This window comes from Dermochelys coriacea, chromosome 3 (genome assembly GCF_009764565.3).
Source record: "Dermochelys coriacea isolate rDerCor1 chromosome 3, rDerCor1.pri.v4, whole genome shotgun sequence".
Lineage (NCBI taxonomy): Eukaryota > Metazoa > Chordata > Testudines > Dermochelyidae > Dermochelys > Dermochelys coriacea.
Genome location: NC_050070.1, coordinates 60370441 through 60397471, shown reverse-complemented (window position 1 = coordinate 60397471; position 27031 = coordinate 60370441). Strand labels below are relative to the sequence as shown.

The 27031-nt window shown below is 38.3% G+C and overlaps 1 protein-coding gene across 8 annotated transcripts in view; it reads right to left on the bottom strand.

Annotated features, from left to right (window-relative positions):
• Positions 1-487: 487 nt before the first annotated feature.
• MYO6 (myosin VI) overlaps positions 488-27031 on the bottom strand; it is a 145696-nt gene continuing 119152 nt past the window's right edge. Inside the window, exons 28-36 of one of the 8 annotated variants that reach the window (XM_043510540.1) lie at positions 25176-25336; positions 17072-17113; positions 16609-16638; positions 16126-16164; positions 10470-10573; positions 8889-9020; positions 6291-6317; positions 3864-4082; positions 488-1884 (exon numbers count right to left, since the gene is read on the bottom strand). In XM_043510540.1, the coding sequence (XP_043366475.1) occupies positions 1685-1884; positions 3864-4082; positions 6291-6317; positions 8889-9020; positions 10470-10573; positions 16126-16164; positions 16609-16638; positions 17072-17113; positions 25176-25336 (954 nt within the window). In that variant the 3' untranslated portion in view covers positions 488-1684. The remainder of the gene's footprint in view (positions 1885-3863; positions 4083-6290; positions 6318-8888; positions 9021-10469; positions 10574-16125; positions 16165-16608; positions 16639-17071; positions 17114-25175; positions 25337-27031) is intronic. The other 7 variants (XM_043510542.1, XM_043510543.1, XM_043510541.1 and 4 more) reach the window with 7 other exon arrangements.

Here is a 27031-nt window from a genome sequence, read left to right as displayed (position 1 = left end):
TTACAACTTGGAGTGTATTTCTGATAACAGACTGACTGTGGCACGCACACAATCTCAACTCTGACAGTTAGGAAGCGTTCTCATCACTTTTGCTTACTGCACTGTAAAGCTGTACCTTTTCTTAAGTTCACAATGAAGGGAATTTAGAAACTAAAGTTTTCAAAAGAGATTTCAACCTAGGATCCAGAGAGGAAATCAGTTTATCTGTATAGACGTGTGTGTATATATATATATATATATATATATATATATATATATATATATATATATATATATAAAAAACGAAGGATGTAAGCTTTGTTCTTCACTACCAAAAGAGAGAATATTTTGCTTTCAAACAATGCCTATTTCATTTTAACTAGAAGGCATCAAACTACATCTCTATTTTTCAAATGTCTAGCACTGAGATATAAATACAAAGTTTTAATCTGTTGATATAGGGCCAGCATTAGGAACACCCGGATAAATAAATAAAAGGCAGTTTTCATGGTGTGAAATGGATAATTCCTATACACAAGCATTTTAATTGTGAAGCAAGGGGACTATTACATAAAGGTGGAAAAATCTGAAGGGAGATGAAGTATAAAGAAATCAGAGTGATTGAAGGAAAAGTTTATTACAGTAGACCAAAAAATTTAGCCATTTGAAGTAGCCTACTGTAATTAGACACTCCAAAGGCGTTGCTGAGCAAGACTCTGATATCATCTAACAGAAGTAACAAAGGATCTCTTAAATTCAGACCTCTGTATTATAATTATGTTATGCTATTTAAAAAAAGGAAAAAAAACATTTCCCTTATGCTTTCCTTTAATTTTAAATGTACCTAAAGAGATATCTTAGACAATTTTTGCATCATATATTTAAATTACACTACCTGGGTAATTTAACTATCGAAGGACTCCTAACAAAGTTTTGTCAGAAAAATATAATTGGTGTTTGCAAGAAATCTGTATTAAAAAAAAATTGAGAGAGAAATGCAAGCCTAAATGTGCAGCACATCCTTTGAGTCCCTCCATTATTACACAATACTTCAAATACATATATGCTCTTCTCAAAACATATAAAAGAACAATGTCAGTTAAACTAAGAGATAAGGTAAGAAATCAAAGATTTCCCATAAGTTTCTCAAAAAGTCAGTACGTACAGATGCTGAGCAGCTTTCAGATCAGGACATAAAATGTCTTTGATCATATAGAAGTAGTGTACACTCAACTTCTCTGGAGAAGAAGTTAAAGCTAAGGCCTCACAGTTCCAGTTATAAGATACATTGTACCCTCTTCACTAGACCATCCTTGAAAGGTTACTATTTTGCATGTTCTGAAGATGATTTTATAAAAAGGAAGTTGTAATAGGGTACATACTAGGATAAACTCCAAGTACAATAGTGGTATTTTACAGTGTTAGCATTATAACCGAAACTTTTGAGAAGGATGCAGCATATAAAGAAAATGCAACAAATATACTTGACTGAAACTTCTGCAAGGTCCACAGAATTAGTAAATTCACTACAGAAATTAAACATCAAAAGTACAAATTAAACTCCCATGATTAATAAAATCTGTTCACTTTAAATTAAACATCTCTAACACAACTACAGAATGTTTAAATCCTCTGTAGCATAGAGGAACTCTTCCCTTTATATCACAGTAAGGGTTCTCAACTCTAATATCAATGTGCAAGGTGACTATTTTAATAAGCTTTGCAACATAGCTGTTGCATACGTAGGACGAGCTTGTCGGTTCTTAATTGCATTTTGAAGATATTGGATGCCTCCACAGCGCTCCCAAACTTCTTCAAACTGTCTCGGCAAAATTTCAGCACCACGCTTTCGAGTTAAGCCAGTCTCTTCAAGATTTAGTTCACACATCTCCATATCATCCTTCCCTGAAATGGTTAATACAAAATTGGTTTTTTAAAACCATTTACATGGTTCAAGATCCCATTAACAAAAGTTACACATCTGCTTTGTTTTCTCCCCCACCATGTGTATCTTGCTTTTAAGAGATATAATGTTTTAGTGTAGTTTACAAACAAACATACATTAGTCTATGAGACCAGTTTGGTAGCCCAAGAGACTGAAGTTCTCCTACCCATTAAATAAGTATAAGCATGGACAGCTGCAGTATAGGCTAATACTGCATGTTGCAACTGACATGCTAACGTGCTTCAAAAGTGAATAGGATAGACGCTGCAGGGGTTGTCAAGAGTTCTCAGCCTCCAGGTCTTTTCTGCTGACATCACTGACAAGGATGGTTTTTGAAATGTGGGCACCCTGTCCACTAGGAAATTACTAATCAGATTATTTCACATAAGCCACTGAAATGCTACTAAATTATCATTATTAAGCTTGTTCAGATCTGAACAAGTGACCCAGAAGTTAAAAGGTTTTGTGTAACACTTCCAAAAGCTGAATCAGCCAGTCTCCCACACTAAACATTTAAAATGACATTTGTCAACTGGTATTACTTATATGTACATTTAATCCAAATACATGGAGAATGCAGCTAACCAATTTTTTTTTTTTTTTTTTTTTTTTTTTTTACTGTGCCAGGAGGTACATTAAGCAGTGTACCCATAGGAAACGTGTGTGTGTGTACGTGTGCACATACATATACACACGCACACTTAATACATGAAAGAGGCACCAGGTAGATATTTCTATAATTATTAAAAATGCTATTATTTCTAATTAGTATAGAGAGAACAAACTTAGGTGCTTGGAAATGCACCCTGACCATAAGACAATGCACAAGTAACCTGGGAAGGCTCTTCACTAGGGCCTTCTCTATACTACCGGGGCAAGTCAACCTAAGTTACACTATTCCAGTGACGTGAATAACATAGCGGGAGTCGACGTAGTTTTAGGTTGACTTACTGCGGTGTCTACACCGCACTGGGTCGACGGGAGACGCTCTCGCATTGACTTACCTTACTCTTCTCATTCTGGTGGAGTACCGAAGTCAATCAGAGAGCGTTTTGCGGTTGATTAAGACCCGCTAAATTGACCCCCGCTGTATCAATTGCAGCAGCAAGATCAATTGCAGCAGCAAGATCCGGTAAGGAATATTTCAACACAAAGAGAGGAATGGTCTAACTGATCGCTTTTTTTGGGTCAGGAAATAATTTTCTCCTGGGTCAGGTTTGCAGAGACCCCGGGGGGGTTTCACTTCCCCTGCAGCATGGGGCATGGGTCGCTTGCAGGTTTAAACTAGTGTAAATGGTGAATTCTATGCAACTTGAAGTCTTTAAATCATTATCTCAGGACTTCAATAACTCAGCCTAAGGTTGGGGATCTATTACAGGAGTGGGACGGTGAGGTTCTGTGGCCTGCAATGTACAGAAAGTCAGACTAGATGATCATGATAGTCCCTTCAGACCTTAAAATCTATGAGCCTATAAAAGTATCCTCTGGGTCATGAACAACAAATGAAAGGGCAGCAGACTAAGGCTAGGTGGTGAGAGAAGGGGTCTCCCAGAAGTCCAGGAAACATTTATAAACACATTATAAAATATAAAACATATAAATATTCAAAATTGTAGATAAATGGGTTTATGCCCTAATTTCTGACTTTTTAAAATTATCCTACTATAATAAACTATTTTTTCATAATGGAATGATATACTTCTCAAGTCTCTCCCCACCCACAACTACTTTCACTGCTACCTAAAATCAAATAAATAAAGCAGTGACCATGCACTATTTCTTAGATCACTTTATGCCTTTATCTTTGGTTTTGATGTTGTTTTGGTCCAGAGGTTATTGGAATCTGGACCAAGCCTCTCACAGCTACAGTATAAATATCAGCACTGAATATTTTCTATACTTGAATTTTTCTTTTCAAAAATTGAGAGAAAATACCAACCCGCTACAAGCAGAATAGGTGGCTTGTCAGGATGAAGTTCCATTTGTCGAGCAATCCAAGGCCCATCAAAATGTGCATACCACCAACCTTTCTTCTTGTTTTGAGGATCTTTATACTGGTCTACTGGGCGAATGAAGGGAATGCGGAAGTAACGCTGTTGTCTGTTTATTTCAATCTCCTGTTGCCTGGCAGGCAACTGAGCTGTTGGGTTCTGTTGAGCTATTTACAAAAAACAGAGTTACAACTGCAGATAAAACAGCAAAAGCAGCCCTTCCCCCCTAAACGCCTTCTTTTTCATGTGCAAAAAACAAATATTTCCTCATCAAATAAATTAATGCATTAATTTCATTAAATCAATGCTAAAAGGCAAATTAGCTAAAACCACGTGACTCAAAATTTGCCCTCCTGCATTTTCACAGTTAGCGCTCTTTCAATGGTAGTGACTTGGGAAGAGCTAGCTTTGGCCTACTTGGTAATTTGCAGCACAATGGTGTCTGGCCTTGAGCACATCTATACAATGGGGTGGTTAAAAAGCCACTATGGTTAGAGTAATACTGAAGATGTATTGTTTTTCATCCAACCCTTTACAACCATAAAAGTAAAGTATTAAGCAGCAACTAGTCTATATTATAGTCTCTCTCTTCACAAAATCAAGTCATACAACAGAGAAGCAATTTTAGATATAAAAGGCTAATGTAATATTGTAATATCTAAAGAAAGATGTACTTTTGATAACAGAAAAATCTGGTAATATCATTAAAGACATCTAACATGTTAACAGAAATGCTGATTAATGTCCATTTATTACAAAACACTCACCAAAAATTGCTTTCTGAAATGTGCATTGACCTTACAAATTAGAATTACTTTCTGAGACTCTCAGGGCTTGTCTCCACTTACCAGGGGATATACACGCAGTGATCGAGCCACCAGGGATCGATTTAGCAGGTATAATGAAGACCTGCTAAATTGAACACCGATGTCTCTCCTGTCTACCCAGCACGACGTAGACACCACAATAAGTCGACCTAAGGTACATCGACTCCAGCTAGGTCATTCATGTAGCTGGAGTTGCATAACTTAGGTCGACTTAGTACTGTAGACCTGCCCTCAGAAAGTATTTACTGCATGTCATTAAAATCAGCTCAGTTGAACAAAATTTTACAGGAGACAAGCATATTTTTAGGCAACTTGTTTCATGTTTAAAAAGTTCTGAAAGCAAGACCAATACTTCTAAATAGCAACCTTAATAATAATAGATATTAGTCACCTGTTAAGTAACAAATCTATACTGGAACTTTAATAAAATTAAAAATTGGCAGTCACATTTAATGTGTATATTTCTGCAGTTTCATAAACAAGACGTTAGTGAACAGAATAGCAAGCCACACTTGCTATTTCTTCCATTTGTACGGGACTAGAGTGGTTCATTAAAGTGTAGAAAGCAACATCTGAAAAAAGGCCTGAAATGTAAATGTTGTTGCCTGAAAATTATACAGAAAAAAAGAATTTTTCATGTTCACATAAGAAAAACAAGAAAAGATTTTCTACACATCAGGTTTTTAGTAATGTTTATTACATATGAGTTATCTGTGGATACCACTTTTATAAACTAACATTGATAAAACACGTTCTATATTAAAGAATAAAATTTTGAATTTATTTATATTAAACTGCATAGAACTTCATGAATCTTTGTGAATTGCCTAAATGTGCATTACAACACATTGAAGACATGCTACTGTAAAACATATCTCTGCATTACAACAGCAATCAGTAGGTCTTATTTCTATCCTTTTGCACATTTACGTAAATCTAAAGGACAGAAATTCTGAGCAGTCAGCTTAGCTTCACTTTTCAACACTAGATATTTTGACACATACAGAAATACTCCATTTTAAAAAAGAAGCTAGCACCCTAACATTAGTTTTTGTTCTAAGAGAACAGCTGTTATATTAAGTTGATTGCAGTGTTTTGCTACAGTAGAAAAATGTGTACAAATATAATAAAAAGGGTAGAATTAAAATAATAGCATAGCATTTCTTGAAATAAAAAATGAGATTAACCTACATCAATTAACCTACATGAAAAAGGTGTTTTTCTCAACATGTAGGATCTCATTATGAAAAGAAATCCAAAAATATACAACCCTTAGAGAAACCAAGTGCGTGAGGTAAAATCTTTAATTGGACCAACTTCTGTTGGTGAGAGAGACAAGCTTTCAGGCTATACAGGGCTGTGGTAATGTAATACATATAGCCATTAAGCGTCCACATCTTGAGTTAATGTTTTTTGTGGTCAGTGAATTAATATTTTTGATTGTTATACTTCGATTCTACATACAAACATAGCAAAACGCTGTTCAACTGAAGTTAGTATAGAACTTACAAATGTTCCTATTCTTTAAATAACCATCTCCCCACTTACTTGAGTTGTTGAAAACTGGTGCAAAATCTGTAAACAAATATTCCATATTGAAGGAAACATAACAATGGTGACGCTGTTAAAATTAAACTTTATGAAATATTGAAAATGTATCACCAAACCAGGTGACAAATGGAGAGTCCACTTGTAATGGAAATGTGGGTGTTGAGGTAATTATCTGCCTTTCTGTGCTATTTATTGACAAGAAGAAAATGTTTTCTTGTACTATGTTTCACAAATCTATGGTTGCTTATAGTCTAACTAGGATATAAAATTGAAATTGATTTTTCAGTGACTTATAGTCCCAGTCACAAAAAACAAATGAACAAAAACCAGTGGTACCCCAGGTATACTCAGCACAGATTGCAAGGATACATCTTCGTTAGTTATTTCATGTGATACCTTTAATAAACTTTTGACATTTTTACATGGAAAAAAAATGATTCTTTAATTTACCACAGTTCTGTTAATATCTAGGAAAAAGAAATGCAGCTCCATTTTTTTTTTTGGCACTATAAAACTCATTAATTCTAATCCCTTCTCTGAACACGATTTAACATGTTCTATTTCTCATGCCCACTGACATCTAATTACAGGACAGTTTGCATAAAGCTACAATATATTAGTGAGTGGATAAAAACAGAAATATGTTATTTGAATCATGTATTCAGTGACATCTAAAAGAGTTATAGCACAAGCATCCAAGAAATCAGGTAAGTAATTATTCACTATTTTGAAGGTTAGTTATAATACGTGGAATTGAAATGTTCATTTATTGTAATTACTTACAATAATAAGACTTTACTGTGAAACTAATATGAATTTCTAAAGGTCAGTATCAACAGCAATGATCCAACTTTTATAAAGAAATATAATGCCACATTTTAAGAAAATGAAAGAAAAAAACTATAATGAAAAACTAGAGTTGCTATAAAATTGATTGCTATGTGGTTTATTCACTCAAATACAATACAAACGTGGGTCTCCCACAGAGAGCCATAAGAGTTGCATACATACATCCAAAGTGACTGCCTCCTTGTGGCGAATGTTCAGTGCAGGTACTCCATAGGGAGGGCAATCAGTGACCAGATAAATGGCCTGGTAAAGGACTTAAAAGGAGGTACTGGATAAAGGAACAGAACAGGGGAGTGGGTTCGGGGATTCCTATGATTGGTATGTCAGGGAGCCAACCCCCCACCCCATTCTCATAGCCCTCTTTAACCCTCTTACAATGCTGGTGGATGGTAAGTTCCAAGCCATGGGTCGGCTTGGGGACCTGGATGAAAACAAAGCCGGGCTGGTGGAAGCCCTGGAAAATTGATTTGAATAAGCATGGATTAAACAAGGGGGTCTTGTGGAAGCCCCGGAGAATTGATTTGAATTAGCATGGATTTGCCTGCACTGTATACTTTATCTGCTGGGTAGTCCCAGACATCTATATAATAAAGTTGCGGCCTGATTAAAACCCATAACAAGTCTCCTGTCCTTCTTGCGGTGTACCCAGACAAGTAGATGTGTGCTCTTTAATGCACATTATTCCCATTAACACCAAATAGTGTTATATGCAATCTCTGAAAATACACCTGTATCATCCATCTAATCCCTTAAAAGGCAAAAGCATTCATTCTCATTAGTGCAGTGTTTGAAATTTCACGTAGTGAACACCATTTATGAGACCAGCAGGATGAGAGCCAGACTGTAAATCAACTATCATCTCATTTTCACACATTTTTAATATTAAAGTTTATTGAACAGAAGTTAAACTGTAAAAAAGTTTAAGTTGTTGGTTAAAATGAACCAGCAGGGAACACAAGCAGTTGCTGGATAAACAAAGGTTAAAAAAAAAATCTTGGTCTTCAGTATGATTTATGTCATGCTCATTCTGAAAACAATCATACTATGGACCAGCCACCAGCTAAAACTGTCTGCTTTTTTATTAGTATTGCAGCAAGCCAAATTTTTTTTTTTTTTTTTTAAACACAGCCACTGTTGGTTCAAGTACAGCAGGTTGACTATAAGAATATTTAGAATCTCTGATTTGGTCTATTTTTGATAATATCTATCCAGAGAATTGCATCAAATGGCAGAATTCAGAGGGACGGTTCTCTGCTAACAATAACCTGATTCCTAAATAATCTAAGAAAGTTTTTATGGATACGTTATAGGATGTAGCTGAAGTAGCCTCTAATACAGCTTTTACAAAGAGTGCTCTTCATCAGCTAAGCCTTAAGTATCTTTCTGCCCAGTGGTTAATTTCTAAAACTGCCAGCACACAAAATACCGAATTTAAAACTATTTCTAACTTATAGCAAATGTGAATTAGTAGATATGATTGTTTAGAAAATAATTATTCAGGTTAACTTATACTGGATCTTACGAGTAACACCGTATCTTACCTGCAAACTATTTGTCTTAAAATCTGTTTAAGAAGTATTTTACCTACTTTCATACAAACATATTTAAAGAAAATCACCCTTTTCTTCAACATAAGAGAAAAATATTTTTAAAAAATAATCTGCTTGTTTATTCTAAAAACATTTCACTTGAAATTTTTTCCCTATTTATTAAAAAAAACAAAACAAAAAAAACACCTTCTCTCACCATAGTCAGTGACTGATTTTGGAGCACGCTGTTCTGTTTCTGTATTACGTTTCTTATTCTTGGATTTCCACGCATGATACACTTTTAGTCGTCTGTGAAACTCTTCTCTGCAAGCTGCCAATAGTTCAATATCTGTCTCAAAAACAGCAGGAAAAGATAGAGTACAAAAAATCAGAAGACAAACCTATTTATAAAATATGTTATATATATATCTTAGTTACATAATTTTACAGCAAGTTACAACATAACAGTATTTCTGACATGCAAGTAAATTGAAAGCTTGTAACAAGTGAGACACAATGCACAAGCACCACAATATGGACCTTTGGCATTCCTGATTGCAGCAGGACTGACAGATACAAGCAGACTAGGCAGTATTTTTAATGCCACCCATACATTACTGGGTAAAAAGTTTGTGTGTGTCAGTCTCCAACAAACTCCCACTCACATGTGAAAGTCACACACCACACTTATCAGTTCAGCTGATGTGGAATGAGGAGGAGGAGGAGGAGGAGGAGGAGTGACAAGTGACTGGCTTCACATCACGCTTGAAGGTGGATCCAAATGCTAGTGAGACCCTCTTCACTGTCTCTTGCTTGCATATTCTTCTCCTTACTAAAGTCCAGGGGCAAGATCACCACCTATGCTCTGGCCCCTTTGTAATGTGTAAAAAGGCCTAGTGGCATAAAGGGAATCTAGAAGACCCATATTCAGCCCTGGAGGATTCCCCTGGTGCAGGATCTGTGGAAGACAGCTGTAAGACTGACTCCCAAGGACTCCCTTGTAAGTACTGGCAGAGGAGATATACTGTGATGTGGGAGTGGGGAGAAGAGAAACGTAAAGATTCACAGTTGGATTTTCTAGTGTTTTTCCCCAGTACCCACAGGGTCCAAGCATCCTTCTCCTTCTCCTCCCTCTCCTCACATTGGAAGCCGAATGCAGTGGACAGCCTGTAAGGTTTTTCTCTCTTTTCAGGAGGTAGGGATGGCCTAGCAGCAGGTGACTGGCTGCCAGGTTTGGAACAGTCATCTAGGAGTTATGAATTGCAATTTGCTCTCTTTGCCTATTAATTACTGCAAGCAGAACCTACTTGCTTGTAGCTGTAGCTTCTGAGAAAATTAAGCTAATACTAATTTGATCAGCTACAATGTCAACACATCTAGATTGTGTTTTAAATTAACTCATTATGTTCCTTTTAGTTTTGGTGAATGCAAGAAATTAGAGTTATAAACTTAGAAGATCTTACAAATTCAGGGTAAAACCACATGTATTTAGTTCCATTTCACTGAAATATAAATTATTTTTAAACAATGCCATTAAGAATTTATAGCAAGTTACTCCTGACTGAAGTGTATTAATTTCACAGATACAACTATGAGTATAACAAGTAACATAATAGCATCTGTTTCCTCAAAGAGAAATGGTATATTTGCTCTCTCCTTTGGAGAAAAGTCATTCAAGTTAGTTTTTCATCTGAGACTAAATTAATGAGTTCAAAATTCTGTCCTGGTGAAAGAGGAGACAGATTTATTGTACTATTGAAACACAAGCCCCCTCAGTCCCAAGCAAACACAAACTTACCACAGGAAGTATTGATTGTATCACGAAGTTCTGCATATTTCCACTTACTAAGATCATGCTTCTTAGTGCCAGCCGCAGCTTTTGTGGCTTGAACTACAGGGCCCCTGCAGTTATAACAACAATAAACAATAATAATAATGTTCAATGTTCAGAAAGGGAAGGAGAGCGAGAAGAAATATTAGAGACAACTGGATAAGCAGATTGCGCAATCATCTCTATGCAATACGCATTACATTGAAAAACATTATATGTTCTAAGAGCTGAATGCAAAAAAGACGAGATAAAATTCACCTCATAACTTCCAGCAGCATAATATATCTTTATTGTAACATAATGGCATTATTAAAAAGAAACTCCAGTCGCAGTATAATTTAGATCCAAAATCTGACTTACCTAAAATATATTTTGTATGTACTTTGTATTCTAAATGTCCAATTTGCTCATTTGCATAGAGATTAAAACAAACTAGAAGTTAATATATAAGTGAGGCTTGCTGAAAACAAGGTTGTGTGTATTCCACTACTCTTTTTGCCGCACCTTTTAAATATAAACTGTTCCCAGAACTACGTATAGTCCTGAGAACATCAGTAATAGTGAGGCAGAATAAAGGCAGTAAACAACAACAGCAAAGTAAATTTTAAGTTCCACTAGCAAAACAAGGGTGAGGGAAAATGGCCAAGTAGAAAAGAACAAAATTTAAAGGGAAACACCTTACACTATGTAAAAACACAGAGAGTAAATAAAATAATCAATGTTTCATCAAAAACTCCCAATGTAATAGAAGAAATAAAATTAATTCTAAATTAAAGTAACTTTAAAGTGTCTCACTTATTCACAAAAAATCAGCATTAAGTAACATGGATGGAAAGGCCACGAGACACCACCATTAACAAAGGCTGAAAGACATAGGACCCCATGGTAATCCATGAAAGTTATGACTAACTACATCAGGCCCAGACAAATGTTAAAATGACCTAACTTGATACTTTGATGATTTTTCAAATATATCAGTCTTCACTGTAGTACATTCAAGGCAGACAAATTTAATATCCTATAATACAAATATATTACTATAAATGTGACAAGTTCATACAGAAGTTATGTTCTTCATCCACTAAACAATACAAAGTTGAAATACATTTTGAAAACATTTCCCCCCTCTATAATTACAAGACATGAATATAAAACATGTATATAAAATCTCACCTGTGAAACAAATTACTAAATGGAAGACTACTTTTTAAAATATATTTTAATACACTGTTAAAATATCAGGAGTATGCCATTAAAGGATTGTTGTTAAATGTAATTTCCGCTACATATCTAACCTTCCTGAACCATTAATTTGACAAATCCTGAAGATTTTCCTTATTTAGCATCATCATCCATCACTCCTAAGAATCCCCTACAGAGTTTAGATCAACAGAAGTAGGCCAGAAGATCTCTGGTCAAACAAGTAATCTTTAAGAATGTTAATCCAATTGAATGGCTTAGCCTTTCCATTACAATAATACTCTGTGCTGAGATTACCACTGTTTTTTTCTACATGGTTTTAAATATCCTGGAAGTAGTAAGAACAACAACACCCACTTCATACTGTTAGTCTTCATTACTGTACTCAACAATCCAAATAATGGGTGTGGACCAAAATCAGAATGGCAGTTGATTATTAAAATTCAGTCTCAAAAAGGAGGTTATTTACCTGTAACTGGAGGTTCTTCAAGATGGCTGGTCCCTATCTGTATTCCACATGGGATATACACAAGTGCATCATGTGCCTGAGTCCAGAATTTCTTGCAAGCAGCATCCGTTGGCCCACATGTAGCTCTCCTGTGCTCTCTAATGAGGGCATAATGGACTGTGTGGGCTGATGCCTGTCTTGCTTCCAATTCTTACCACAATATAACCAATCCGCAGCTGAGGGGACAGAGGGTGGGTAGTGGAAATAAGATAGGGACCACACATCTTGAAGAACCTCCAGTTCCAGATAAAAACCTCCATTTCTTCCCTGGGTGATGGTTCCTATGTGTGTTCCACACATGTAAGATTAACAAGCAGTAAGCAAACAGATGGTGGGTGTGAGGACGCAGAAGTGATAGCAGTCTGTAGTACTGCTGTCCCCACAGCTATCTGTGCAGTTCATACCTGCACCAGGGGATAATGTCTTGTGAAGGTATGCAAAGAGCTGCAAGTAGCTGTCCTACATATCTCTATAGTACGGGTATGTCTCAGAGATGGAGCTGAAGTAGCTTGCCCCTTGGTAAAATGAGCTTTTACCTCCTGGGAGGTTGTGGGTAGGAGAAGAATGCCAGCTAGTTGGTAACAAAGGGTAATACAACTTGAGATCCATTTCAAAAGTCTCTAAGCCGATACACGGTGATTTCTTGATTGCTCTACAATGGAAACAAATAGTTTCAGTGTCTTTCTAATGTCCTTTGTTCTATGTGGTGTGACAAAGTTTCTGCTCTACCTTGGTGGGTCTTGCGCTTATTGGCGGATTTACTCGCCTTAGAGCTTCATGGCAGCCCTCAGCTTGGCCGTTTTTCTGAATTCACAGTCCAGGTTGACTCCTCCTATGTCTGACCAGGAGTTGAGAGGATCTGGGAGGAACCTGGGCCCGCCCTCTACTCTGGGTTCCAGCCCAGGACCCTGTGGAATGCAGCTGTCTAGAGTGCCTCCTGGAACAGCTGTGCGACAGCTACAATTCTCTGGGCTACTTCCCCATGGCCTCCTCCCAACACCTTCTTTATCCTCACCATAGGACCTTCCTCCTGGTGTCTGATAATGCTTTAAACCTCAGTCCTCCAAACAGTCCGCATTCTCACTCTCAGTTCCTAGTGCCTCTTGCTCCGAGCTCCTCACACGTACACCACAAACTGAAGTGAGCTCCTTTTTAAAACCCAGGTGCCCTGAGTAGCCTGCCTTAATTGATTCTAGCAGCTCCTTGATTGGCTGCAGGTGTTCTAATCAGCCTGTCTTAATTGCCTCCAGAAGGTTCCTGATTGTTCGGGAACCTTACCTGTTACCTTACCCAGGGAAAAGATACCTACTTAGCCTGGGGGTAATATATCTGCCTTCTATTACTCTCATATAGCCTATAGCTCCCACGATCCCCAGTATTGCCAATAAGATGGATCCACTGGAGGGGGGGACCCCATGGCACAGGGTAGCCCCTGTCCCTTGGCTAACCATGTCAGTTTGGAGGCCTGAATCCTGACCTTCTAGCACCTGTGTCCAGGGCCACCTCTCCTCCATGCCGCATAGACTTCTGGGGAGCCTTCAGCTTATTGGAAGAGAAATCTGGATACCTGGTCACCGGTGGGACCAATGGTATCAATGGCTGTGCTTGTAGGCTGGCAGATAGAATTGTCCCCCCATTCCATCTCCTTGTGCTAGATTCCTCCTCCCGTGTAACAATATCTTAGAATATGGATGGACCCAACAGAAATGGTGAATGTGGATGAGGGAGAGCAAAAGATGTCCTTCAGGGAGAGAGACATCTCTGACCATCCTGGAGTATGAGAAGAATCCACTGGGGGAGCCGGAGCCTCTCTGGTCGTTGGCTTCCTCCAGGGCCACATTGCTATTGTCCATGGTTCGTATCCCAAAGTGGATTGAAGCACCAGGAGCTATCTATCATGTGTCTTCATCACTAGAACCAGTGTTCGAAGCATGGATCCATATCCTCGTGTGACCTCTTGACTTGTCAAGAAGATTTAGTGGGGCTGAAGAGCTTAGCACCCATGCGTGTTGGCTCTCCTGAGGGGGTCAGGGAGGGATCCCTTCTTTTCAGACATAAATGACTGTCCTTATATCTACGAGAATGCCACTTACTCTCCTGTGAAGCCTTCTCTTTAGGCTTAAGAGACTTAGCCTCTGTTCCTCAACTCATGCTCAGCGGGGCACTGCCTGCTTGTTGAGGCTGAATTAGAGCGTGTGTGGAAGGGTCCACAGACCAGATCGGATTGGGGCTTCATTGCCTTCATTCTCCATGAGGTGTTTTCTGAGTCTCAGTTCCCGACCCTCACAAGTTCTATGGGGGAAAAGCGTGGCAGATGCTGCACTTAGCAGAAATGTGAGCCTCACCCAGGCAGTTGAAGCAGCGTTGATGTTCGTTGCTCACAATAAAGGAGTGAGGGCAGGAAACAGTTTTTGAACCCCAGGATCATGGGCAGAATCCCAGACTTCTTGGGGGGAAAGTTCCAGCGCAGGGGGAAATAATGCTATCTAATTATTTATGCTATACTATAAAAACTACAAAAATTAACTATACATAATTCATAAAGGAATGATGACTTAAAAAGGAGCTGAGGACATCAAATAGAACGACTCACACCGCATGGCGGTAAGGAGGATCTGGAGAGGCATCGGCCTGCACTATCCTTTATGCCATCGGCTGGGAGCACAAAGATCTACGAAGCATGTGCAAGCCAATGGACACTGCTTACAAGAAATTCCAAACAAACGCATATCTCATGTGTGGAATAAATATAGGGACCATCACTCAAAGAATCAAACATTTCTAAACAATGGAATTTAACTAGTTACCAGTCACACTAATGTATACTAAAAATAACAGGTTATGGACAGAACTTAAAAACTATGCTTCGACCACTTTTGGCCAAAGTTCTTGTGATGCCCTTAGCTTCCAGAATGTATGTTAACTCCAGTGAATCAGCTCAGTTCTTACGTAGTTATTCTACAACCTCCCTACCTATGTTCCCCCAGCAATTTCAATTGGATGTGCTAATCTTCCTTTTCTACTGTTCAAAAATACTGCATATAATGTTTTTGTGCAAACGTAAGCATCTGCTGTGTTCAATACTATCAGCACTACAATTAAGAAATGCCACAACAAACATACTAATATCTTAAGATTGTATACACACAGCATAATATCTTGTTTTCTGAAGGGTTTGTTTTTAAAAATGTAAAGAATGAAAGATTTCATGTGAACTTCAGAAAGCATGTCATAAGGCTGCTTTCTATCCTTGAAGTTACCAAAGATACTTTTCGGTTAGTAACTCAATAAAAGAGAATTTTAATTTAGAATATACAGGTTATCCTGTATACTCATTTATTCCTGCATTGTCTATAAAACTGCTACATTATACCAAGATTGCTGAACAGACACCATCTGGCATTTTGTGTTTCAGTGCTTCAGATTTCATTTTGTTTGAAATGGAATTATGTCTGGATTAAATTTCTTATTAAAAAGCTACTTATGGTTACATAAACATAACACTTTTTATGTCCTTATTAACACTATTCTGAACTGGTAAGCATGCTGCCCGAAAATTTTGGAAACTTGTCAGTGTCATCTCAGATACAGTGGAAAAAGAATGCTCTTCAAAGCTTTTCTTTATCTTTTGAAATTATTCAAACAGAAACCTTAAGGTGCAATTTACTGATAATTTCCTTCTGAGCATGTTTATGCAATCAAATAAATGTCATGGCAAAATAATTAAAGAAAGAAATCAGATAATGATTTTGAATAGGAAGCATACTGATACAGCAATTTCATCCAAAAGAAAAGGTTGATTTATTTCATTGAGCAATTTAATATGGAATTCCACGATTTTATATGCATCAGCCCATTTCAGTTTATGATTTTGTTTGAGTGATTAAATTAATTTTGGACGGTCTATTCACCCACCTAGACAAAACATCTGACATTTCTTTGGCCATTTGTTCCCTATAAGAATATTGATAAATGTACATAAGAAAAGTGCTATATTCAAATATTAATAAGGTCTGTTATGACTGATCGTATATAATGTCTAAGATAAAACTAATACAGAAGCAATAAACTTCAACCAAATGCTTATTTATATTGTGGTAATTCCTTCTGAATGTTTGCCTCTTTCTTATGGAACGGTTAAAATTCATGGTATTTGCTAGATACTGAATCTGCATACACTATAATTAACTTTAAACATTTCTTAGATATAAGCAAAGTATGAGGTATGAAGTATTAAAATTGATTATCAAAGGTCAATGTATAATAATGCTTACTATTATAGGGGAACAGATAAATAATAAAAGGACAATACAAGAATTTCTTCTAATAAGAGAATTATTATTATTATTATTATTATTAGAAAGTAGTGGAAAACTCAGTAAAAATAAAGTATCATACGCAGTCATTTGAGGCTTTGTTCCGTTGACTCTGCAAACAGAAGATATTTAGGTTAGTCTGGCAATTTCCTAATTAGCTTTCTAATAATCTGAAATGTCAAGAGGACACAATCAGTTCAATTTTTCCCTCTCTCCCATCCTCCTCTGATTTATCATCTAATGATTTTATTTGATCTAGACTCAGGATTATGAAGCCTTTTTTTCTTCTTTAATCTTCTGAATTTATTGATCAGAATAACACGATTAGAAAAAGTGAAATTAAAATAATTCAGAAAAGCCTTACTCCATTTATAGATGTCCATCTCACTTCACCATGACTGTTTTATACTCTCACATTATAAACTGGAATTTACTTATTTGTACATAATCAATTAATTTCATCTTTCTGAATCAAAGACTCAGACATGCAACAGATGCACTATGTGTGGTTGAGCATACTACAAAAAAAATGGAACAATTCTTACTTAGCAACTACTGGAACAGGCTGAATAACTTCAGTATCCAATCTGTGAAAAGACGCTTAGAATTGAAATGGTTTGTCACAATATAGACCCACATGTCGTGAATGTACACAACTACAGTATCAACAGTAATCCATATTGCATACATCCATACAGTACAGAGATATTAAATACACACATATTTAGATTTCTCTCCAGAAATATGCAACATATTCAAAAGTGATAGACTAGCCAAAATTAAAAAGGGTTAGTGTGTATTTTGGTACTAGATACTGTAGCCAAGCTAGTAAATGTCAATAGAATAAGAAAACAAAATAGCAATGTATTCATTTAGTTAACCTGAAAGCGATAAAAATAGATTATGGTGCAAAGAGGAATAAGCTATTTTTATGATTTTACAGTGCTGTGATTTTACTCAAGCATGTATTTCACACACACAGTACATACTCTATTTATTTTAAGTACTTATCAACTTGAGAAGATTAGTAAGATAGGGACCAGCTATAAAAGTCAAACAGATCAAACACAGAATGTGTATACACTGAATAAAAATTGAGGCCATTTACAAAAGGACATGCTACAGATTGATTTTTTTTATTTTTTGGGGAGTGGGGAACAGCACGATAGGGCAGAACATATTAGTCGCTACTTGTGGTCCTTAGAAACAGAACATACTATCATATCATCACATGGCTTTTGGCTAAAAAAGCTCCTAGTGCTGATTATTAAGTACTACAAAAGGAGTATAGTTCTATGAAAAAAAATACTTTTGCTCATATCATGATGCAAAAGTAAAACCAAAATGGTTTGTGGAAATGCTATGCAAAGCACGGGAGAGGCAGTGAGGCTGGATGAGTTCAGCATACTTAGTATGTTATGCAACAATAAGGTTGAACATGGTGTGGGGGAGGGGAGAGAAGGAAATGTAAGTTACAGCAATGTAAGCCTGTGCATGTTGGAATGTGCAGTTTGGAATGTCCAAAGGAAGACACAAAGGTATTCGGGTCTGCTAACATTTTAACAAATACCCATTGACAAAGTGATTTGTCAATGCTTAACTTGTTATGTTTAGATCCTGCCTCTCCAAATCTCACAAAGGAATTTCTTCTCTCTGAGCACTATTTCCATGCAATGCTTCAAATTTCAAACCTCTCCCTGCAGCCAACATGACTAAAATGCCTTGTGAGGATTTGTGTAAAAGGATTTTTTTAAAAAACAAAACTTGCTGAACTCAACAGTTTTATCCAGGGGTTCTCAAACTGTGGGTCATGACTCCGCTTTAATGGGGTTGCCAAGGCTGGTGTTAGACTTGCTGGGGCCCAGGGCCGAAGCCCAGGCCCGAGCCCCACCACTCAGGGCCCAAGCCCAAGCCCGAAACCCACCACCCAGGGCTAATGCCCCCCTGCCCGGGGCGGTGGAGCTCAAAAGGCAGGGATCAGGCAGGCTCGGTCTTCAATCCCCCCTTCCTGGGGTCGTGTAGTAATTTTTATTGTCAGAAGGGGGTCACGGTGCAATGAAGTTTGAGAACAGCTGATTCAGACTGAACAAAATTTCCACAACTTTTCTAAGCAAGTTTTCTAGGTGCCTATACACAAGCAGTTAGAAATTAAATTAGTTTGCTAATGCCTCAAAGAAAGTTATAACAAAGGCAGAGTATTTCAACTATAAATGCAGTAAGAAACCAATCTAAGAAAGAATTTACACTGATGGAAAACAAGATGGACATTTTTGTAAAGTGTTGTCAAAACTTCCCATTCAAAAGTATTTTGGATTTTTAAGTGTGGTTGCACTCACTCATTCCAAGCCTAGACAGTGTTGCTGTGTTCTCAACCCTCACCATGTGTATGTGCGCATGCACACGTCCATGCATAAAAACAAAAAAAAACGGAGGAAGAGACTCAGTTATAGCTCAAAATGGGTAGATTGTTTTTCAGGTGTGTCTAGGATATCCTGAGATCCCTAGTGACACTATGTTGCCACATTAAGCTGTCCAAACCCTTGCTCCCTTTCCAGTGGCTCAAAGCAGAGGTTTCCTTCCCCATCACCTGAATAGACAGAGAAACTGGAGAAGTTCTGAGGAAACGGAAGGTTAAGCATCCATTTTCTCTACTCATCCTATGTGCTTCAAAGGGCATCCCAGGCAGGGAAGACAGAAAGGCCAGGCACATCCTCTGGCAGCAGGAAAAGTGGGGAAGATCAGCATTTGAGTGAATCTCTTGCAATGCAGTTACACTGCTATACCTTTCCCTACTCCTCCTCCTCTCATCTTCTCCTCTCCCTCTTGCAAGGCAGATTACTTGCCAACTAGTCCTCCTTCCTGGGCTCCAATTTCTGCCTCTTTCTTGGCACTAAGGGACATATCTATCTACTCCCTTTTCAGACTTGAGGGAGGGAAGGTTAGGGAACTAATGCCTCTCGTATATCCCACCCCACTTCCTTATTTAATGTAGGGACTTTAAAAACAGAGGAGTTGTTCAGATCCTTCCCTTCAACCCAGCAATTCTAGGTGCCTCTGGTGCAGCTCTACTCCTTCCCCATAGCTGTTGAAAAGCTTCACTGGCCTGGTTGCTTCTTCCTTTCCTGGGAACCATGTATCTTGCATTGTCATCTAAAAGCAAATCCTCAAGCAGAGCTCTGGAAGGTCCTAAACCACCTCAAAACAAATATATGTATATAGAATATCCAATTGGGACCATAATTTAGTCTAAACCTTATTCTTCACCCTCACAGGTTAAGAGAAAGTCAGGGAAATGGAAGCACTTTAAAGAATAATATCTATTATTGATTCAAACCTACAGAAGTTGAACCATCTGCCACAAACTTGCCCTCATTATCATCATGTAGAGCTGCATACCTTAATTTACTCATTTTGCATTCCTACACATGGTTTTGAAAAGTTGCTCTTTGATTTGAGAGACACTGACAAAAATAGCATAGATCGTATAGGAAACTAAAGAAAAGGGAGCAAGTGAAAGCTTCCAGAACTCTGCCTGTGTAAATAAGTATCACACTTGAATTTCCAACTGCAAGTTACAGTGGTTGTTGTTAAAACATCAACAGTGTCTGAGATAACTATTGTATGGTGATTGTTAGTAAATGTTGATTTTTTAGTGGCAACCTCTGCAAGTAAATACAGGTACTCAACAAAAATACATATCATACCATGTATTTTATAACTATATCATCTATATACACATTGAAATAAAGTGCTGTAATAAAGAATGTAATAAAGAACAGCAAAGATTTTCTGGGTTTTTCGCTTGAGTTCATTAGAAACTCCTTGTTGTCTGCCAACTTTTCAAGATGCTTCCCTTCTACAAAATAATCACTCTATTCAATTGGTCTTTAGAGTGGATTGTGGAGGGTTCATTGTTCTTCATTTGACAAGTAAATGGCACTCTTATTTTTAAAAACATTTTATATTTTATTCCTTGGGAAATTCTGTGCCACTGCGCAATGCAGAAATTAATGTTGTGCGCGCAGAATTTCCTCTCCCACCCCCGGAAATGGGCTGCAAAGCTGCTGGCTCCCACTAGGGGCGCTGGACCAGGCAGAGCCCAGCTTGCAAATAGAAGACACTGATTCGGGGAGAGGGAGTGGGCTGGAGGGATCCCTGAAGCTGCAGTTCTCGCCACGCCTTGAAAGAAGGGAGCAGCGGCACACAGGAAACTCCATGCAAGCACAGGATCCAGCATTAAGACGGTTTCTCTCTCTGGATCCCTGGGTGGAGAGGGGATGCCAGTGCCTGGGGAGGTCTGCAGCTGGGCTCTGGGGCGGGAAAGGAGCAGAGAAACAGGAACTGTGGTGTCGTAGGGGTTTCTTTAACTCTCTACTCCGTGTGTGTCTGTATCATTAGAGATATTCTTGCCGACAGGTAATTTTGAAATAAATTACCAAAATAATTGAAACTGCAAGATCATATAGTGCTATTTTTGACAACTAAAATATACAGAATTTTAAAATACTGTGTGCAGAATTTTTAAAATATTTGGTGCAGAATTCCCCCAGGAGTAATATTTGTATGTTGATTGGCTGACAGCAGGAGGGTACAAGTTTACCATTGTATTCCTGTACGTATACAGAGAACAGTGATAGAATATTTCAACAGTTTAATATTACTCAGAAAACACAGACTGAGCAATCACGGCAACATTTAGTTTTCTGATACATTGTACATTATATACCTTACTTTTCTGGTTTGTAAAAAGTTTAATTTTTTCATTATGTCATTCTAGACTAGTAAAGAGTTTCTAATATAGAATTCTGACTGACAAAGATACAATACCAAACACAGAAAACTGCCTAAGCTCTTTTTCTTTAATTCTATCTAAAATATTAGAATGGATTTGTTACTGGAAACGTAAAGGGACCTTCTTGCAAATATAATCCCTTCTGTAACAACCAAGGTGTCATCTCAGCTACACCAAACAAGGTTTAAAATTAAAAGATAGCTCCTTGTTTTGTATAAAATTACAATAATCAGTTTAGTGAAATGTTATGAAAACGAGTACTTGTATTGTTCTTCTATGTGTAAAATTAAGATTGTGGAGAACAGGATTCCCTAAACTGAATTTTGTAACCATAAGTCACATGGGGAAAAAAGCATTCAGCACACAAGATGACAGGTTTCAGAGTAGCAGCCATGTTAGTCTGTATTCACAAAAAGAAAAGGAGTACTTGTGGCACCTTAGAGACTAACAAATTTATTTGAGCATAAGCTTTCATGAGCTACAGCTCAAACTTATGCTCAAATAAATTTGTTAGTCTCTAAGATGCCACAAGTACTCCTTTTCTTTTTGCGAACACACACAATGAAGAACAGACGAATAGGGCCCAGTCTCACAGGAAGCCAAGTGGAAAATTAATCAATCAATCAATCAGTTATATGTATGTCAGCAGTCTAAGAAATTTATTAAGTAGTTTATTAGTAAATACCCAATGCTGCTGTGTGGTACTTACCCTATAAAATTACATGAAAGACAACATAATATCAGTGACAAAGCAAATGCTGTGACATTATCTAAAAAAAACCTTTGCATTTGGAGGGTCTATATCTTTTAATAGAGTGCCTACAAAGTCAGTTGATATAGACTTTTTAATCCTGTTAAGGTTAAATGCATGCATTTCCAATTCTATATTTGCCAGTTAAGATATAGAAGAACTACTATTTCCTTCTAGGTAGGGTTTTCTTTTTCAATAAATGAATTTATGTTGTGCTACTGGGAGCATGTAAGTACCAGAAAGCACAAACACTGCATTACACTGGTGATATCAGAGTTTCTAATCTCATTGGACTGTATAATTGTGACTGAAATTAGCTGCCATCCCTACTATAATCTAATAAAATGTGAGAAAAACATTGTTTTTCACCAAGGCAGTTTCCTGCAGAACTGGTCATATTAATGCACAAATGCAAGGGAGATTCAGGTTAGATATCTGGAAATGCTTTCTAACTAGAAGCATAGTCAAGCACTGGGAAAAGGTACCAAGAGAGGTTGTGGAATCCCCATCTTTGCAGGTTTCTAAGAACAGGTCAGACAAACACCTGTCAGGAATGGTCTAAATATACTTCATCCTGCCTCAGGAGGAGATATTGAACTGGGTTCCTCTTGAGATCCCTCCCAGCCCTACATTTCTATTGTAGCCAAGGGGGCAGTGCCCAGGGGAAGACACACGCCTTGTGGGCCCCCACGGGATTGATGACACCGAGTCCTGTGCTGTTGACTTCACACCGGCAACTGAAGGGGCGGGGAGCACAACCCCCCACTCACCCCAGAAACCCTCCTCACCCAAATGAATGGGAGGAAGGGAGGCAACAGCAGTCACCAGCACCCAATTAGAGAGCAAAAGACAGCCAAGCAGCACACCAAGCATTCTCTGACCCTGTGCAAGGCCCTAGATGCCCCAGGAAGGGTATATATGGCCTTGCTTTCCCTCCACGTGGCAGATATCAGCTGGGGAGTGGAGGAGAAAGGTGGTCTCCCTACAACCTTCCCACACAGCACTTCCAGACCCCTGCACCTGGCCTGATCGTAGCACTTCCAGGCCTAGCAACTGGCCTGTCTTTCACCTCAACTTGCCAAAAAGCCTCAGGAGGGGACAGTCCGTTCCTCCTGCAACCTGCCTGCGAGCAACAGGAGACAGCCCATCTCTCCTGCCACCATCTGCAGCCTGTTTGCCATGTAGCCAGCCCACACCAGATTCTGGACTTTGGATACTGAGACCTAACCTACTGGCACCTGGGCCCATGGAGTCCAATCTCTAAAAACTGCTGGCACAGTTCCAGAAGGGAGCAGATAGTTAGTGCCTATCCAGCAATCCTCAAGGAGAGGTAGATACATTGGAGGGTAGGGATAGGATACAGAGGGACCTAGACAAATTAAGAGGACTGGGCCAAAAGAAATCTGATGCAGTTCAACAAGGACAAGTGCAGAGTCCTGCACTTAGGACAGAAGAATCCCATGAACCACTATAGACTAGTCACAGACTAGGCTAGGCAGCAGTTCTGCAGAAAAAGACCTAGGGGTTACAGTGGACGAGAAGCTGGATACGAGTCAACAGTGTGCCCTTGTTGCCAAGAAAGTCGATGGCATTTTGGGATGTATAAGTAGGGTCATTGCCAGCAGATCGAGAGACGTGATCGTTCCCCTCTATTTGACATTGGTAAGGCCTCATCTGGAGTAGTGTGTCCAGTTTTGGGCCCTACACTACAAGAAGGATGTGGATAAATTGGAAAGCGTCTAGCGGAGGGCAACAAAAATGATTAGGTGACTGGAATGAGGAGAGGCTGAGGGAACTGGGATTGTTTAGTCTGTGGAAGAGAAGAATGAGGGGGGATTTGATAGCTGCTTTCAACTACCTGAAAAGGGGTTCCAAAGACGATGGATCTAGACCGTTCTCCGTGGTAGCAGATGATAGAACAAGGAGTAATGGTCTCAAGTTGCAGTGGGGGAGGTTTAGGTTGGATATTAGGAAAAACTTTTTCACTAGGAGGGTGGTGAAGCACAGGAATGCGTTACGTAGGGAAGTGGTGGAATCTCCTTCCTTAGAGGTTTTTAAGGTCAGGCCTGACAAAGCCCTGGCTGGGATGATTTAGTTGGGGATTGGTCCTGCTTTGAGCAGGGGATTGGACTAGATGACCTCCTGAGGTCCCTTCCAACTCTGATTTTGTATGAGGCCGTGCTTGCTTGCACCAGTCTCCTGACCACACAGCCAGAAGAGAAACCTGAATGAGTACCCTGTATTATAGTTAGACAGTTAGCTAGGGTTTAATATTGTATCATTACAGCACTTATCTGCAAAAGGACTTTCATCTGTCTGGATCATCAAGACCTGCTCAGTTGCCAGTATAATAAAGTGTGTGTATAATGACATATCCTTACAGGCTTGCAATGCGTCTCCACTGCACCAGCTGCATACCAGAGACATGAAGGACAGACAAAACTGACGGGGGAGAAACTTTTGGATTTATGAAGTGTGTGGTCACGTGACCTATTGTGATTGCTGGCATAGTTTTTAGTAATTCAAAAGTATTATTAATAAAATTAAAATCATTTTAATCGTTCAATATTCTTATCGATTGTATGTCCCTTCAATCAAATCCCTAGATTAAAGTTTATAGCTATTATTTTTAATTTGTCTGCTTGTGTAAGTTTGATATTTGTGTTTAAGTGCAGCATGTTAACTGCCTTTGTGTGGTTAACTCCTTGTCTCGCTGGAGGCACCACAAAGTGGCTTTATTCTTTAGCACTCCAGGAGGAACAGTCAGATGCCTGATAGCAGCACCGTGAAATGAGCCCAGGTGATAGAAACTTTGGGACTGTCCAAAGACTGAGATATCCCTCTCTTGTTCAAACATCATACAGATACTTAGCCAGTGCCAAAAGGGGGATTTCATAAGATTACATGCACATTGCAAATTGACTACGCTATTTTTCAACAAATTTGATAGCGTTATTTGGAAAATAAAATACTCCAATATATTGGTTTGAAAACCCTATTTTACTTTTATTTCTTCATTAAAAACACAAGAGCTTGGTATTTTATAACAATAGGATCTATAAATGAAAAATTTTGAAAGTAAAGTAAGAGTAATAAATGACCATACCTTCGCAATCCTAAATCAAGCTGAGCCTCATCACTGATGAGCTCTGCTTCGCTCTGTGCAATTCTCATCGCAAGCTCACGGTCACGACGTTCCTGTTCAAGGACTGCCTGTTGTTGGGTCTCTTCTTCATGCTCTCTAGCTAGCTGTGCCTCAATTTCAGCCTGCATAGTAAAAACATGTTTTTAATAAATGCTTTATACTCACTCACCCACCCACCATGAGAAACTACTACAAAGGTAAACAACTAGGTAAGTGATAATCTTACAAAGGTGAATTTAAAAAAACAAAAACTATAAATACATGATTTGCAGAATTAAGTGCATTATTCTGCAAGCAAAATTCTCTGATAGCTCAAAGCTGTCACATAACCAGTGTGACTGAAGAGCAAGTTATACTTTCAGCTAGCGAAAGGATACCTTCAGTGATCAAAGAGGAGCCACTGAAACAGCTGGGAAAACTACTCAAGTGGTAGTTACAGATGATTGGGAAGGAAGAGGTAATAGCAAGAAGTATGAATGAGGGGAGACAGTGGTAGCAGTGGAAACAGAAAAGACACAGGGATAGTTTTCTGACATATGTAAATCAAGAGATACATTAGGAAGTAACAGTTTCAATTGCAGCTTCATTCCCAATGTGGTTTATCAAACCATTTGAGCCCATTGACTGAATTACAGCCTCATAATTCAAAAGGTGAGACAATTATTCCACCTATAAAACACATCAAGGTCTCCTCACAATTCTATTAGGCATGTGAGCCAGGGAAGAAGAGTTTATGGAGTCAAAGCTCAGATGCTATGTAGCACTAAAGGTAACATTCCTGCATTTTATCTATTTAGAGTATTCTATAAGACTTTGGCAATGAACACTGTTTTTACTAATTCATTTACAAATATTCTCCTGCATGTTTGTTTAAGGTCCATCGGGGAGGGTATCAGGAAAATTACTGGAAATCTCTAAGGGCCTGATTCTGCTTCCATTAAAGTCAATGGCAAAACTCTACCAATTTAAAGGTACGGGATCCAAACTTATTGCTTCTGTAGAGCAACATCTTAGGAACAGTTTGCTCTCTCTCAAGTCCATTTTTAACCACAGGGGTCATGAGTGCATATCAAATGCAATCTGAGCATGTTACCCAAAGTGAGCATGTTACCCAAAGTGAGCAAAGTTCCATGACCCAACTTTTATCAGTTCCTCTCCACCAGTCAAAAATCTAGACTAAGACTTCAAAGAGATGGCGATGGAGGGCAAGTCCAGCAATGCTGTCGAACATCCTTAACTGCTAAGTAGTCATCCTTTCTCCTGCAGAGACTAGCTTCTGTAGAGTCCTACTTTAGATTAGCTAGTAGTAGCAATAAACAGAAGGAGAAATGAGTAATTAACTTTACATAGACCAAAGAAATGCCCTCCTGAATTGGGCATCTGTGATAGACCCAGAACAAAGTGATTGGCACTGAGTAGAAGTGCAAGACTACTGCACATTGCAGACCTACAAATTTCAGACCCAGAAATATAACATATGCAAGCCACAAAGACAACCATTGTACTAGCTGACCAATTCTTAAATCCTTCTAGCAGTGGGACACTTGCTTCCTCAATGGATACAATTTAATCCATATAAACTACCTCTGAACAGAAATTATTTATCCCTTGACTTTGAGCATCTGGGATAATCTTGAAAAAAAAAAAAAAGGACTTGGATTCAACCAAATTGCAACTAACAGGTCTTTTTAAATTTATGTAGTCTGGCAGTATTTATTATTTTGATAGCAACACTGGTCCCAGCACCATCAGTAAATGTTGAGCTCCTTTTACAATTCAAGCAGCGATTCAACCTCTTTGTTATGTGTGCCATGCTA